This window comes from Carettochelys insculpta, chromosome 3 (genome assembly GCF_033958435.1).
Source record: "Carettochelys insculpta isolate YL-2023 chromosome 3, ASM3395843v1, whole genome shotgun sequence".
NCBI lineage: Eukaryota > Metazoa > Chordata > Testudines > Carettochelyidae > Carettochelys > Carettochelys insculpta.
In genome coordinates, this window is record NC_134139.1 from 1,591,482 (window position 1) to 1,608,122 (window position 16,641).

A 16,641-nucleotide genomic window follows, 5' to 3' on the forward strand; every position below is an offset into this window, starting at 1 on the left:
AGAACTTGCTAACAGGGGTACCCTTCCACCAGCCACAAGTATCGGTTTTTCTTACTACAGATGCCTCCCTCATAGGGTGGGGAGCACACATGGGCGAAGAGGTGACGCAAGGACTGTGGTCCTCCACGGAACAGTCACTGCACATAAATATACTGGAGCTCAGAGCAGTGTTCAACGCCTGCAGACACTTTCGAGACCATATAGAAGGCAAAGTAGTCGGGACCAGTACAGACAATACCTCCACCATGTTTTAGATAAATCGGCAAGGAGGAGCTCGGTCCCGTGCCTTATGTGCGGAAGCGGTCCGGTTGTGGAACTGGTGCATCGCCAACAATATAACCTTGAAAGCCTCGTACTTACCAGGCGCTCACAATGTGAAGGCCGACCAGCTGAGCAGGCGTTTCGCACTCACGCACGAGTGGCAGATCCGTCCCGATCTGCTACGACCGATTTTTCACGCATGGGGCTTTCCCCAGATAGACCTGTTTGCCACTCAACACAACAAGAAGTGCCCACGATTCTGCTCCAGGGCAGGACGGGGACGGGGGTCCCTGGGGGATGCATTCGCGATCTCCTGGAGGGGCCCCCTGCTTTACGCTTTTCTTCCCACAGTGCTGATCCACAAAGTCTTGTAGAAAGCCAGGAGGGAAGGAGCCCGAATGATCCTAATAGTCCCAACGTGGGATCGACAGCAATGGTTCCCCCTACTTCTGCGTATGTCGGACCGTCCACCGATGCCCCTCCCGGTGGCGCCGGATCTGCTCACGCAAGCCCGGGGTCCATAGTGCATCTGCACCCCCAGGGCCTGCGACTACAAGCGTGGTTAATCCATGGCTCAGCTCCCTAGAGAGCACATGTACGGAGGAAGTGCAACAAGTCCTAGAAAGTAGCAGGAGGACTTCCACCAGGAAGACCTACAAGCAGAAATGGACTCGCTTCACGGCATGGTGTTCTACCAAACAGTTAGCCCCCCTTTCAGTGCCTATATCTGTAATATTAGAGTATTTACTGGACCTCAAGAGAGGAGGACTCTCACTATCCTCGTTAAAGGTCCACCTTGCCGCTATTTCAGCGTTCAGACACGAAGAGGAAGGGCACACGGTGTTCGCCCATCCCATGGTTACCAGGTTCCTCAAAGGGTTGGTAAACCTATACCCCCCTCGGAGACCGCTTCCACCTTCGTGGAACTTGGACCTGGTGCTTAATGCGCTAACGGGAGCACCGTTCGAGCCTTTGGCCACGGTTTCCCTCCGCCTCCTTACGATAAAGATGACCTTCCTTCTCGCAATCACGTCAGCTCGCAGGGTGAGCGAGCTTGCGGCAGTTATGGCAACGCCACCCTGCACTGTTTTTTCCAAGGAGGCGGTAACCATACGGCTGCATCCAGCCTTTGTTCCTAAAGTTTCTTCTGAGTTTCATATTAACGAACCTATTGTTTTACCCTCGTTTTATCCAAAGCCTCATAACTCTAACAAAGAGGCGCGCCTACACCTCCTGGACGTGAGGAGGGCGCTAGCCTTCTATATAGACAGGACCAAGTCCTTCCGGAAAATGGATAGACTCCTAGTCTCTCTCGCTCCCAAATCAAAAGGAGAAGGTCTCTCTTCGCAGAGAATCTCGAAGCACATCGTATCCTGCATAAAAATGTGCTACGAACTCAAAAAGATTCCTTTACTGGCCACGCCCAGGGCTCATTCCACTAGGGTGGTGGCTGCATCAATAGCCTTTTTCAAGGGCATTGCGCTAAAAGACATTTGCAGAGCGGCGACCTGTTCATCCTATGACACCTTCGCCAAGCACTACGCCCTTCACAGGGTATTCCAAGAGGATACCCAGCTCTCGACGACAAGCTGCACATGATCTGATTACCCACCTCCTATTTTGGGTTACTGCTGGGTAGTCACCTAACGTGGAGCACCCACGGGGACACTCGAAGAAGAAAGAGAAGTTACTCACCGTAGTAACGGTGGTTCTTCGAGATGTGTCCCCGTGGGTGCTCCACCACCCGCCCATCCTCCCCACTTCGGATCTCTGTGTAGTGTTTTGCAGGATCATCCGAGGCAGTTGGTCAAGGAACTGGCAGGGACCGGATCGCACACATGGCCAGGAGCGCGCAAGGGAGCAGCACGCACTGGCGCATGCGCGGTCCGGCAGAAACTGCTTGGAAGATCCGACCTGCGGCTGACACCTAACGTGGAGCACCCACGTGGACACATCTCGAAGAACCACCGTTACTATGGTGAGTAACTTCTCTTTATTTTTCCCAATGTGCATTACCTTACACTTATCCACATTAAATTTCATTTGCTATTTTGCTGCCCAATCACTCAGTTTGCTGAGATCTTTTTGTAGTTCTTCACAATCTACTTTGGTTTTGACTATCCTGAACAACTTGGTATCATCTGCAAACGTTGCCACCTCACTGCTTACCCCTTTCTCTAGCTCATTGATGAACAAGTTGAACAGGATTGGTCCCAGGACTGACCCTTGGGGAACACCACTAGTTACCCCCTGTCCATTGTGAAAATTTACCATTTATTCCAACCCTTTGTTTCCTGTCTTTTAACCAGTTTCCGATCCATGAAAGGATCTTTCCTCCTATGCCATGACCACCTAATTTACATAAGAGCCTTTGGTGAGGAACCTTGTCAAAGGCTTTCTGGAAATCTAAGTATATTATGTCCACTGGATCCCCCTGTCTGCATGTTTGTTAACCCCTTCAAAGAATTCTAATAGATTAGTAAGACATGACTTCCCTCTACAGAAACCATGCTGACTTTTTCCCAACAAATCATGTTCTTCTATGTGTCTGACAATTTTATTCTTTACTATTGTTTCTACTAATTTGCCTGGTACTGACGTTAGATTTACTGGTCTGTAGTTGCCAGGGTCTCATCTAGAGCCCTTTTTAAATATTGGCGTTATATTAGCTGTCTTCCAGTCATTGGGTACCGAAGCTGATTTAAAGGATAGGTTACAAACCACCATTAATAGCTCTGCAATTTCACATTTGAGTTCTTTCAGAACCCTTGGGTGAATGCCATCTGGTCCTGGAGACTTGTTACTGTTTAGCTTATCAATTAGTTCCAAAACCTCTTCTACTGACACTTCAATCTGGGACAGTTCCTCAGATTTGTCACCTACAAAGGCCGGCTCAGATTTGGGAACCTCTGTAACATCCTCAGCCGTGAAGACTGAAGCAAAAAAATCATTGTTTGTCTGCAATGGCATTATCTTCCTTGATTGCTCCTTTCATATCTCTATCGTCCAGGGGCCCCACTGCTTTTTTACCAGGCTTCCGGCTTCTCATGTACTTAAAAAACATTTTACTATTGTTTTTTGAATTTATGGCTGACTGTTCCTCAAAGTCTTTTTTGGCTTTTCTTATTACATTATGACACTTAATTGGGCAGCGTTTATGCTCCTTTCTATTTTCCTCACTAGGATTTGACTTCCGCTTTTTAACGGATGCCTCTTTAATCTCTCACTGCCTCTTTTACGTGGTGGTTAAGCCACAGTGGCTCTTTTTTAGGCCTCTTTCTGTGTTCCTTAATGTGGGGACTGGGGACTCACTGGTGTTTCCCTCCTCTGGGATCTCAGAGGGACTCACTGCCCAGATTTTAGAGTCTCTGCCTGGTGTTGCGCCCCTCCCTGTACTCAGTCCCAGTTCGTACGGGGGTTGGAAGGAGAAGTAGCGAAAAGAATTGTGTGAACCCTGTGGGCTTGCCAGAGTGACGGCTCCAGTGGGCAGCCATGTAGTCAGTGCTGGACATCATTCTCACTGCTCCAGGCGCCTGGGGTGGGTGTGCTGAGCTGCCCCAGACTTGCGGGGTTCTCAGCCAGAAGTAGGAATGAGATTATCACAGCAATTCGGGGAGCTTTGGAGGCCCAGTTTCTATTGATTCTCGCATGAGCTGTGAGTCTGGCTCCCTTGGGCAGCTTGTACTTCTCCACCTGGGCTGCTGGTCTCAGATCTGCTGTGTTTCACTGACCTCACTGGGCTCTGGGGGAGCCCCACAGTGAGCAGAATGGAAGCTCGTGCTTGGCTCCTGCGTGGGTGTTCCTGGGATTGAGGCTGGCAGGTTCCCTCTTACCCATATTACTCCCTGGAGGGGCAGCATGGTCCCTGGGTGTGAAAATGTCCGAATTAGTCTGAGGAAAGAGCACAGCAGAGGTTTGCTTTGCTTTCTTTGGAATCCTCAAAAATGTTTACCAGATACAGTAAATCCTGTTGCCTCACGTCCTCAGCTAGAAACGCTGCAGGTTCCTCTGTGCAAGATATTAAAACCATCAGGGACCATGGCAGGGTGACCATCTGGTATTGCAGGCTTAGGATTGCCTGAGAATGTTACAGCCTTGCCTGAGCTCAGAGACCTTTGCCAACACCGTCTGTTCAAGACCTGATGGCGGTGAGTGTCAGGCTTGGAGCTGAGTGCAGGGAGGTGTGCTGAGGAGAGCCTTGCTAATGCAGAGCTGCTGTTCCTCTTTCAGGTGAATCACTATGAGAGGGAAATCGAGTTAATGAAAAGGAGCTTTGAGAAGGAAAGGAAGGACATTGAGCAAGGCTTTAAAGTGGAGATCAGCGAGTTAGAAGAGCAGAAGGGTGACCTCGAGGAACTCAACATGAAATACCAAGAGGTAATTGACGGTTTGAAAGACCAGCTCCAGAAGTGCACTCCAAGTCAGGAGCTGGAGAAGCAGTCGGAGCAGGAGAGGGCAGAAGTGGAACAATACTATGCCAAAGAGATGTGCAGCCTGGGACAGCAGCTGGCTCGGGAAAGAGACAGACTGGAAGAAGAGCTGAGGATGCAGCACAAGAATGAGCTCCGATTAATGAGGTCTGACCCCCTTTTCTTTCTGGGCTCAAGCGATGTTCATACAAGAGATTGGGGACGGACCCGAAGTCCGTTCTGCTTTGCTTTAGTGCCACTCTTGCAGCAGAGCAGGCGTGTGGCAGCCTCAGAGACAGAGGGTTCTGTAAATGGAACCCGTTGTGAAAAATCCAGCAGCTATTGTCTCCCTTCTGCCAGTGCTTCTGCCCTTTCCCATCTCTCCCACCTCCGCCCCGGGCTTTGCTCACCCCTCTGGTTCTGTTGGTCCCTTGGGCTTCCCACGTGCTTCACTGGAAGAGAGTCCTGGCCTGTCGTGGATGCCGGGCTCAGGAGTGGCACATGTGCAGGATTTGGTGTAAGAGAACAGACCAACAAAGCCGGAGTTGGGCACCTGTAGGAGACACGTGGTCTGGGATTAGAGTGGCACCGACCTGTGTGCCTGGCTTGTGTGAGTGTAGGCAGCCACTTCAAGCCTCCTATCTTGGGGTTTCCCCAAAAGGCCCCCGATTAATATTTGCATTATACTAAGCTAGGCCTGTCGTCAATAGGCCAGTCAGATGACAGTGTTTGACCACCTACTGTTTGGCCCCAGTCACGTGTCCCAGCAGGAATGCCTGGCGGTGGGCAGGAGCCTGCCTCTCTCAGGGCCCCTGGTAGAGCTGCTTTTGTTGTGTTTCACGGAAGTCACCTTTGATTGCAGCACGGTGTCAGCGCCATCCTGGGGCTGAGCTGTCAGAGGTTTTTCGTTACTGTTCTGAAAAACTACAGCTCTAAAGCATTTGACTGATCAAATGAGCAGTTGGTTTTGGGTGAGTCAAACGTCCCATCCTGCGATTGATACTGGGAGCCTCGTGGGCCGGGCGTTGTACAGACACAGCGCAAGGGGCGCTCTTCTCCAAGGAATGTGCAGTCTCATGTGGCAAGACAAAGGCTGGTTTATCCTCTGTTTTACAGCTGGGGAACTGAAACACAGAGAGGCCAAGTGACTGGCTAAAGGTCACACCAGGGGTCCGGGACAGTGGTGGAAATCAAACCCAGGACTCTGAAATCCCATTCTGGTTCTTTAGCCGTAAAGCCCCCGTCCCTTCTTGAGTGCTGCACCAGGCACCCGCAAGGGGCCAAGAGAAACCATTTGTGCCTACTTTTAATTTTAAATAACACTTTTATATCAAGTTTTTGTGTTTATTTTAAATTACAAATGGAATTTTTTATTAAAAGGGGGGTTTGATGATGGTAAAGAAGTGGGGGGGGGGGCATCAGGGTTTCTCAAAAATCAAAAGTTTGGGAACCACTGGGTTAAAGGGTGCTGTGGGGACAGGAAGGACGGCCCAGCGATGCCTGGGGCTTGGGAGCTGAGAGCTCAGTTCTTGGCGCTTCAGTGGCCTTGGGCACGTCACTTGGATCCTGCGTCTCAGTTCCCCATCTGTAGAGGGGATCACAGCCTGTTTCTCCCTCCTGTCTGTCTGGATGGTCGGCTCCCCAGGAGAGCGATTGCCTGTGTGTACCACGCTTTGGAAGGCCTTGACCGTGGTTGGTGCTCAGGGCTCTACCCCAATGCAAAGGAGGTGTGCAGCTCTTGGCTCCCGTGAGCTGAACGTGCTGCAGAAAACCAGCCTGCCAAGGGCACCCGGTCCCCCTGCCAGCCTCCATAGCGGCATTTCCTTCATGCCGGTGATCCCTTGTGCGCCGGAGGATGCAATGCGGGTGGGTAGTTAAACCTTTGGGGAAAGGAGAAGGAAGTGGTATGATCCTAGACTCAGGAGGACCAAATGTGCACACGCAGTGCCAGCTGCCCACAGTAAGCTGGGTGCCCAAGGTGCGGTCACAAGGTGCAATCCGGCCTGCAGGTCTGTAATCGCCCTTAGTTAAGTGTGGGCTTCTCTTGGCTGAAGCTGTCTTTCACTGGCAGTTACATAAAAGGAGAATTTCAGCCAATCACAGACCAAGAAGCTTGAAAACATCATTCGTACTTTGGCCAGTCACCTCCGGCTTTTTCCTCATGGCTTGCCCTGGTGAGCAGCTGGTCTCTGGGAACCTGCCCTGCGCCATGCCACCACCAACTGCGCAAACACTCGCCGCAGCTTCTGTGCTGCTCTCAGTCACTGAAAACCGTGTGTGATGCAGAAAGCACATCAGGTCTGTGGCCACCGCAGGTCCCGAGATGACAATTTCTTTGTGTGCAGAACGGAGCTGCGCAGGGTGTCGGAAGAGAACGCTTTGCTGAGAACTAAACTGGGGAGGTTTCAGCAGGAAGTGGAAGAAGTGGAGGAAGCAAGTAATAAACAAAGGTGAGAAAAGGCCCTCGTCAACATTCAGCAGTTTGCAGGTTTGTCTGACTTCCTCAAAGCCTAAAGCCCCTGTTGGGAGTGGAGCATGCTTGGCCCTATGGTCTGACCCAGAAACCCATTGGAAACTGGTAATTCGATGCAACTCAGCGAGTCACATCTGTCTGGGAGAGGCCGTTTTGAGCTCTGGCTGGCTCCGCACATCACAGTCCCCTGGAGCCAAGGGTTGGGGTTTGGAGGGAATTGGTGATACTGCTTCTGGGCCAGGGCTGTCCAGCTCCCAACACAGGCAGTTGGCTGCAGGCTTCACTTTGAGCAAGGAACACGAGGCCTAGTATGAGGGATGACTTTCAGGCTGGAGTCACTGAGTGACAGAGGGCAGCTGCTTGGCATGCTCTGAAAATCAGGTCTGTTCAAGAGGTGTCCAGGTACGCACCTAAAATCATTGGTCAGGTCTGAAAGTCTCAGCTGAAAACGCGAGTGCAACGTGACGTTGTTAGTCCGGGGCAAATGCTGGCAGGATTACTTGGATGGGAATAATCATCCTCTCTTCTAACCCTCACCGGTGCAGCTGTGCCCCCGCAGAAGAGTTCTGTGCTTTGCAATGACACATTTCCCCTTCCAACAGGAAGCAAATTGACGAACTGCAAAGGGAGAAGGAAAAGGCGCTGGCTGAGGCAGAAGAGTTAAATCAGTTGGTAAGAACCTTCCAGTGCCAACTGGCACTTCAAACAACCAGCAAAGGGACCGTGCCAGGAAAAGGGGCAGAGAAGGCACACGCTGCATATAGCCTGCAAGATATCAGCAAACACTCAGATCTGGGCATTAATGAGCTTGTTGTGGGACTCCCACCCTGCGCTTTCTAACTCTGCTGACATTGTCATGCCAGGCTGGGGGCTTAGAACACCCCAGTCCCAGGCACATTCATGGGAATCAATCACCCAGCTCCTTTAGGCGACACCGTTTCAGGAGAGTTGGGTGGGGAATGTTTTTTATGTCTTAAATCTTTTGGAGAGTGTTAAGTGTTTCCACAGTGCAAATAGGGATGAAAAGTCAATGTCAAGTACCAGGGAGCCAAGAAATATGTTCCACATGAAGCATTTAATTTGGATTTCAACCTTCAACTCTTTTGTAACCTTGTTCAGTGTAATTCGCTTAACTTTGGAAACAAAGAATAATTGCCAGTGGAAAACTGGGTTAATTATCATTTAACAAAGGTCACAAAGAAACATTTGGGCAATCGGGAGTTTTTTCAGCACACTGAGTCAAATGGCATTGGCTGGAGGAGCCTGCTGAACATACACAAGGCAGGAGCAGGAGCCGGGCTAGCCGGGGGGGTTGGGTTTAAACCGGCCGAAAGGGGTAATTCCCAGCTTCCCAGGGGACACTCAGGATCAGGCTCTTGTGCAGGTGTGTGCTGGGCTGGAGGCCCTTTGAAATCACCATGCTGGGAGTTATTACAGTTCCTGCCAAGATTTGCAAAAGCGAGGCACCGTTTTGGGCTCACTGGCTGAGCCCCCGAGAAAAGAGCTCACTGTTCAGAATACGCTGGGCCAGCTGCTTGCCAAAAGGCAGGTCTCAGCTGCAGTGTCTCCAAACCAGGCCACCAAGTCACTCATCACTTGAAATTTTGGCTCCCTATTTTCTCCTGTCTCCCTCTGGGACGGGTGGATTCCCCAGAATGAGACATACAGGCAGGAGATCTCCCGACTCAGTGCCAGGACCCTGCAGCTGAGCAGCCAGCTGTCAGACCTCCACCTGCAGAGCGAGACCAGCCACAGAGCCACCCAGCTGCTAAGCCAGAGACTGTCTGAGATGCAGAGCCAGAGAGAGGAGGAAGCTGCTGTGGCCAGGCAGCTGCAGGAGACGTCGAGTAAACTGGAGCAGGAGTACGCGCAGTGTCAGTCTGTGTGGCAGGCAGAGAGGGAGCTGCTCCGACAGCAGCTGCAGGAGTCCAGCACGAAGGTGAGCTCTTGGCGGGTGGGCGAGCAGTCGGCAGCCTGGCCTCAGGTTGTCTTGATGGGGTGCGGCGTTGGAGTGCCTGCCTTGGGGCGTGGGGTGCTGCAGCTCGGCTGTGCTGTGTGGCAAAAAGAAGCTCCCTGCACTGGCTTGCAGTGCAACTGTCCCAGGGCACCTGGCCCTGCATCGCCACAGCTGCCTGCTCTGGTCCGTGTGTGGCACTAATGCTGCAGGGTCCTGGACGGTGCTGCTCCAGCATTGCTGCACTCCACACCCCCACGGGCGGCTTGGCTTGTGGTTCCTGGAGCCAGTGAGCAGGGTGGGCACAGCCTGCAGCCTTGGCTGAGCAGTCGCTGGAGAGGTTAGTCGCACTGGGCCAAGGCTGAAGGCTCTACAGAGCCCAGCTGGCAGGTCTGTGCATGACGTTGCACCATGGGGGGAAGGGGGGGCGGATGGCCGTGCCACACCGAAGGCACCCTGTGAAAGGGAGGGCGCCCGGCTTTGTCCAGGAACCCAGAACCAGCCTTGTCCTGCCCAGAAGGCCTAGAGCTCTCCAGGGTCCCCCATGCTAATGGCCTCCCCCCAACAGGTCAGCCAGGTGCAGGAGCTGGAGGTGGAGCTGGAATGTGCGACTCAGGAGTGCAAGACCCTGAAGCTAACAACAGCGCAGCTGAGAGAGGAGCTGGAGGAAAGCCAGGATCAGGTATGGACTTGCTGCAGCTGCCTGCCAGGCCGGCTGGTTCTTGGCTGCAGGCAGGGAGAGGCCTGCTTGCAAGGCACCAGCTGTAACCGCAGCACTTGCTCCCTGTGGGCGTGGCCTTGGCGTGCCAGCTCATGTTGGCAGAGAGCTGCTCCATCCAGGGTGAATCAGTGACAACCTGCTAGGCGTAAGGAGAAGTGGCCAAACCAGAGAGAGCCCCATGGGACAGCTACCAACTCCTCAGCGGTCTAGGATGTCTGGCTACACCCCCGCCGGGGGCTTTGGGCTGCGTGCCCCAGTAGCTGTAACGGGGAGCAGGAGAGCAGGAAGAGTGGTGGAAATTACAAAACCAGCCAACGGGGTTTCCTGGTGCCCCCTGTCCCCATGACATTGTGCTCTGGATGAACTCTCCCGTCACCCAAAGTCCTCCACTCCATGGGCACCCTCCCCCCATCCCCGCTCCTGGACGACAGAACCATGGTCAGTCTGAGAACAGCCCGGCTCCCAGCAGCCACTGGCCTCCCCGGAGCACACCCAAGGAAGCTGCTGTAGCCTTTCCCAGAGTGTCACCGTACGATGGGCCATGCCTCTGTTACCAGTGGTCTCTTGCAGGCCAGCCTGGGGCATTGGGTCTGCTCTTGTGACTGGTGGTAAGGCAGGTCCCCCAGGGGCAGGGAGACAGCGACCTAGGTCCCGCCGTCCCCGCAGCTGGACTGGCACGTTCCTTGTGGTGCTGTGTCCCTCCAGGAATGGCTGTTGTGCAGATTACCAGCATGCAGTGGGACCTGCTGCTTCTGACAGCATCCCATTGCCTCACCCAGCCCTCGCAGCCTAACCGCACTGCGCAGTGCATGGCCCCTGCACTGATAGCTGCAGCAGACACAGGCTATGCTGCTGTCTTACAACAGGACTGCCCATTGCACCGAGCCCCAGAATGATCGCCGGGGCTCTGTGCAGTCGTCATTGAGGGCTGGCTGGGAGCACCTCATGCCCCGGCCCTTGGGATGGCGTGGTTGTCTTCAGCTGGGACATGGTGCCTCTGTCTTCATTTTCCTCTTCTGCTGTAGCTATTAGAAGCCAACACCAGCTTGAGCCGGGCCCAGTCTCAGCACCGGCAGGATCTGCAGCACCTAACAGATCAGCTGGAGCACACCGTGTCCAAGGAGTCTCTTGCCAAGCTGCAAAGTCAGAGGGCAGAAGAGCAGCGAAAAGTTCAGCAGCTAGAAGATGCCCTCGGTGCCCAAGCCGAGCAGGCGAGCCGGCAGCTGGCTGCCCTGCAGGTGAGCAGCAGGGGATGCTGGCTGAGGCGGTGGGACCCCTGAAGCGGCTGCTGGCCCGGAACCAGATCCGGGTGCTGTTCCTGGCCCTGCTGCTGGCCTCTTGGGCGACCGTGAGACAGTCACTCACCTGCTCTGTGCCTTGGTCTCCCCTCAGTGGGACGTGGAGGTGCTGCTTCGCTGCCTTTGGAGATGGGGAAAAGGGCGATGCCAGAGATGGGCCGTGGTGGTTTTTCTGGGATGGACCATTAATCGCAAGTCTAACCCAAAGCGTAGCCTGGGTGTGAATTCGGACTCCCCAAGACACCCTTTCCGTTGTGCTGTGTCCAAACGAGGGGAAAGGACCCTGTGTGTTAGACTGCCCCCAGCTGCTCCCCACCCTTGGCACAGAACAGCCATCGCCTCGGTGACAGGCCCAGACCCCTGTTGGGGTTCCCTGGGTTGTGGAGTGGGCAGCTAGTGCTGGAGCAGGGTACGGTGTGACCCCTGCTGCTAAGCCAATGGGCAGCTGTGCGTTGTAACCATTGGGCTGTTCTCAGCGTGTGTTGCTTCGGTGCTGGGGTAAAATGTTTTGGAAATAGCTGAAAAGACCAATCCACAGCTGGCCCATTACACAGCAATGGAAATAGAACGGGGAACTGTCAAACCAGCCCTTCCCAGCTCACATTCTCTGCCTGGGAGAAGGTGTCTCCACTCAAACAGTTGCTTTTAAAGACACAGCTGTAAATCTCACCCTGTGTCCTTTAAAGGGTCCCTGCTGACCCCTAAGCACCCTGCAAGTGCTCATCAAAAGCCCTTCCAGGCCCATCTGTGTGTGTGTGGGGCTGGTCTGCCCTTCCAGGGAGATGCTTCTTCCCCAGGCTCCCTGCCGGGGCAGCTGGATCGCCGGGAGAATCAATGTCTGGACAGGGGCTTTGTTCACTTAGCTGTGCTGCTTGGGTTTGAACTGCTCACACCCGAGGGGTCCGGTTTCCTAGCAGAGTAGCCTTGTTATCCCTCCTTTCTAAAGAGCCCAGTCAGGGAGCCTGGCCCCGTAGAACGAGGTGCTGCGTGTGTGAATGCTCAGACCCAGGGAGCCCAGTCTGGGGTTTAGGCACGACGCAGCGGGGGAGTAAGCTCACTCCAGGGCCGAGGAATGGGACAGACAAGGCAGCAGCACAGACGGGGCTGTTTGCATTAGTGGTCACAGCGTTTCGCTCGCCAGTGGCCAGCAGTGCCAGGCATCCGCGGTGGCGTGTGGTACACGTCAGGCACCGAGGAGGCACATGGGGCTCGCTGGTGAGTGAGGGGAGGGTTGGGGGCTGAGGCTGATATGGTTCCTCATGGTGCATTGCAGGGGGAACATGAGCGGCTGCTCCGAGCGGCGGAGGAGAGGGCAGAGGAGCTGGAACGTGATGTGAGGAACGGACAGAGGACGCTTCGGGAGAAGGTGACCCAGTTCCAGGAGCAGGTCGGTGAGAGGGCCTATGGCCACTGACTCTGCTGGCTGGGAGGGGCTGAGCTGTCAGGAGCTGCCATTCGTGCTTGTCCAAGGCCCCCCTGGTTTTATTTCTGCTGTTGGCCCAGATAACCCCGTGCATCCTGAGTTGCTGCCTGGGTCAGTCTTTTCTCCCTGCTACAGCACTGTCCCTCCCCTGCCCCCCACCCGCTGCAGGGGCTTTCTGCTAGGCTGGGTGGGGTGGGGTTCAGAGACAGCTGTACCCACTGTCCTGCAGCTCCCCTGGGGCCTCGGGAGCCATCACTGCCCTTGCCTGTGTGCCACAGGCCACACAAGTGGCCTCTGCAGGGCTGCGGTGCAAGGTCAGCTGGGAGTGGGCCATGGGTCCGTGCATGGAATCACAGAAATGTGGAGCTCGAGAGCTCAGCTAGCCCAGTCTGGCGTGGACACAGGACAAGTCACCCAGATCCTCCTGGACAGGGCTTTGCCCAGCCTACAGTGACGGGGTTTCCACCGCCTCCCTGGGGCGGCCGGTCCAGGGCTCACCTGCCCCGCGAGTCTAAAGCCTTTCCTGGGAGCTAACCTGAACCTCCCTCGCTGCTTCCTCCTGTCTTGGAGACCCAGTGTCTGGGGCCCAGCTTAGAGCCGCACTTCACAGGTCGGCAGTGTGCAACCAGCTCCTTGCATAGCCTCCTTTTCTCAGGACTAAGCAGGCCTGGGTTTGTCCCCTTCCCTCCCAGGCCAGGTTTCCTCACCCTTTGCCAGTGTTGCTGCTCTTCTCTGCACTTTCTCCAATTTATCCACCTCCGTCCTGAACTGCAGCACCAGGCCTGGATATGGTGCGTCTGGGCAGCATGAAGCAGAACAGACACCCTCTGTATTGTACATGAGGCACGACCGCCAGTACGGTCCCGGGACTCACCTTTTCCACAGCTGCATCCCATTGCTTACTCAGACTCCAGGAGTGAATCCCCAGGCCTTTGTCCGCGTTACCCCTGCCCACCAGGGAGCCCCCACACTGAGTTCTCCTTCCAAAGAGCAGTCGTTTGCATTGGTCTCTGATTTCTGACAAGTTCTCAAATGCGTCTAGGTCATTGTGGACTCCAAAGATCTTGCAACCCCTCCTGGCTCAATGGGCTCTTCCCATTTTTATGTGCACCCACTCTGTTAGCAGCTAAGTCAGAATGTAGCCGATGGACGAAGACTCCTCGTTCTTCCCGTTTTGTTTTTATCCCCCAAACTCCCGGCATTTGTGGATAAACATCTAAGTGCTGAGCAGATACCCCTCTGGTCTTTCCCCTCTTGGTACTCCTGTGACCCTCGTGTTGTGGGCCACTGGCCCTCAACAGCTTGTTCTCTGTTAGACTAACCTGGGGCTTTTACCACATGCCCCCTTGAGCCTCCTTTAAAGCCCTCCTCATGTGGCTGGTGAGTCCATGTGTAAGATGCTGTACCCCCATGTGGACTCTGGGTTCCAGAGCCCTGCCCAGTGAACCCAAAGGGCTGATGCTTTCTGCTCCTTACCTGAGGTGGATTAGCAGCCACAGAGGGGTAGGTGTTATGGAGGTAGCTCCATATGCTGGCTCTGGATTGTCTCTGAATCTAGCCCCAGTAATTGGCCTTATGCAGGGGAGAGAGTGAGGCCCGGTGCGGTGTCTAGGGTTATGAGCTGCTCTGTACAGCACCGTGCACCATCTGTGCTTAGCGGAGGCTGAATAAGAAGCCAGGCTCCAGTTAGATCAGTTGGGCACTGATGGGCTGGAAAGTGCTAATCTTTGCATTGCAAAGATCCTTTGCTCCCCCAGGACTGCTGTCTCGGCACCACTGTCCAGGTGAAGAGCCAGCTAGTCACCTGCTGGCTGTGGCTGCCTCTGGTTGTTCAGCTGTTATGTTTACTGGAGATGAGGCCCGGAGCCTGCCTGTGAGGGAACTCCCTGCAGGGGGCATGTGCTGCGCTGGGATCTAACACTTCTTCCCCCTGCTTTGCAGTGTGACAGAAATGCGAAGGGCGGCCTACTCCTGAAAGACCTGTACGTGGAGAATGCGCAGCTGGTGAAAGCTCTGCAGGCTGCTGAGCAGAGGCAGAAAATTGCTGAGAAAAAGAACTTGGCCCTGGAGGAAAAGCTCTTTGCCCTAAACCAACTGGTCAGAAAAATGGCACAAGCGTCTCTTGGCATGTGACTGGGCCCCAGCATGGGGCGTGGCTGCAGCTGGAAGGACAATCAGGAGGCGACTCCTGCCCTGGCCTTAGGGGGAGTGCAAGGCCCTGTGCAGCCAGGGCAACTCTGTTTGCTGTGAGGTGTGGGCACACTACTGCGCCTTCCCCCGCTGCCAGCAGGGGATAGGGCTTGCTGAGCCCTCTCAGGGATGTGGGGGGGAAGTAATGGCCATAAGGGAATCGTGCTCCCTTTTCAGAGGGAGAAGCAGGCGCTCTAGGGTCTTTCAGCCATTTGACAATGGAAGGAAGCTCTCCGCAGCACGGGGCTGTCTTGGGGCCCAGTGGTATTTACGGTAATTGCAAGGTGCTCTCCACATTTGTCTGCACACTGGCAGTTCATATGGTGTGTGCAGTTTTACACACACAATATACTAGTCATCCCAGTCCTGGCTGTCACTCAAGGCCCATGCTGCTGGAGGTGGAAGGACCTGCTGGATTTTTAGGATCTTCTACTTTCTGTCCTCTTCACTGGGGCTGGTGAATGGTTTTAATATTAAAATTGCATTTTTACCATTGGTTTCTGGGTTAGTTTTTATCCCCCCGGGGGTTAGCCTGCCCAGATTCTGCCTGACCTCACAGCTTCCCTTGGATCCTGACACCCAGGTCATCACTTACATCAAGAGTCCAGGGCCTGGACCAGCTGCATAATGACCAGGAGTGAGTGGGAACAATAATGGGATCACTGTCCCCTGGAGATTAGGCCCTGCTCCTGTCTCGTGAAACATGGATTGGCTTCTCCCTCCTCCACCCCTCACTCTTTAATGCAGCAACACCAGGGCCCCTTGAGCAGGGAGCAAGGGATTAGAGCGGTGGGGTTGCAGTTTACAAGCAGCTGGTCTCATGGTAACCCAGCCCAGGGGACTGAGAACTCCACACTTGTAAGCTAAAATGGCTTTCTTGCCAGAACTATTTGCAGAAATGCTGCAACTGCAGCCAGCCATGCAAACCTTGTGCACACAGACAGACTGACTTCCAGAGCCACTGCTACTGTTCTCCTGCAACCTCTGCTCTTCCCACCAAGTCCCATGGAGGTTGCTCCATCTCCCCTTTCAGGAGTGTGTGTGTTCTCTGCTGACTTCCAGGGTTCAGAGGTCACTAGTACTTTACCCTGGAGGGGTGTTTATGTAGCTTGTTTCTGTTCATTTCGTCTGTCGGGCCAGCTGTCACTGAGGCGCATTCTAGGTGCTGGTACTGTGCCTCTGTTTGATGGAGTTCTCTTAGGCTTGGGCTGTCCTAGGCAGGTAACTCAATTGCAGACACGCAGTTGTAGGTATGGCAATTGCATTGCTAAAATCAACTTATCTACGGTTGACTTTGCTGGTGCCCGCACTGAGGGAGGTCAGTGGGAGTTTCTCCTGTTGACCACCCTTATTCCTTGCAACAGCGAGGAGCACAGCTGCTGAGTATCAACCCCAGCCAGTTCCATTTCACACATCTCTGCTGGCCATGCAAAATCAACTCCAGAATATTGACCCTGAACAGGTTGATCTTCCCCATAGCATATGGAAGCCAGTGGTCTGTAGCTACCTCATAGGACCTCTGTCCCACTACAGCTTGGGCTGCTGCTTTTGGCCACTGCTTTGTGGGGTTGAGGGTGGGACTCAGAGCTGTCACCTGCCCGTAGGGGCCTGAGGTCCTTGGCTGCCTGCAGCAGGCTACCCCAGGGCACTCATCTCCTGCTCTGGCCCCTCAGTCCCTGCAAGAGTGTAGTGCACCAGTCCTACACTGGCAGGTGCTGCTCCCTTCCTGTCCCTTTCACTATGGCCATGTGCTTGCAGCTCACTGCATGAGCCAGCCAGCACTGAGCTGAGCAGCTGGCAGCCTTCTACACTGAGTGCGTATCTCTGCTCAAGTGCCCTGGAGGAGCTTCCTCTTGGATGAGCAGCTTGACAGCCTCAACTGCTGCACGTGCTGCTGCTCAGTCCTCCTAAG

The 16,641-nt window shown here is 54.3% G+C and overlaps 1 protein-coding gene across 4 annotated transcripts in view; it reads left to right on the plus strand.

Moving 5' to 3' along the window:
- Positions 1-15,216, plus strand: part of NINL (ninein like) — a 71,956-nt gene extending 56,740 nt beyond the window's left edge. For all 4 annotated transcript variants that reach the window (XM_074989191.1, XM_074989192.1, XM_074989193.1 and 1 more), the window contains 8 exons: positions 4,492-4,838; positions 7,016-7,120; positions 7,746-7,815; positions 8,798-9,082; positions 9,666-9,779; positions 10,844-11,056; positions 12,390-12,503; positions 14,481-15,216. In XM_074989191.1, the coding sequence (XP_074845292.1) occupies positions 4,492-4,838; positions 7,016-7,120; positions 7,746-7,815; positions 8,798-9,082; positions 9,666-9,779; positions 10,844-11,056; positions 12,390-12,503; positions 14,481-14,672 (1,440 nt within the window). In that variant the 3' untranslated portion in view covers positions 14,673-15,216. The remainder of the gene's footprint in view (positions 1-4,491; positions 4,839-7,015; positions 7,121-7,745; positions 7,816-8,797; positions 9,083-9,665; positions 9,780-10,843; positions 11,057-12,389; positions 12,504-14,480) is intronic.
- Positions 15,217-16,641: the final 1,425 nt, after the last annotated feature.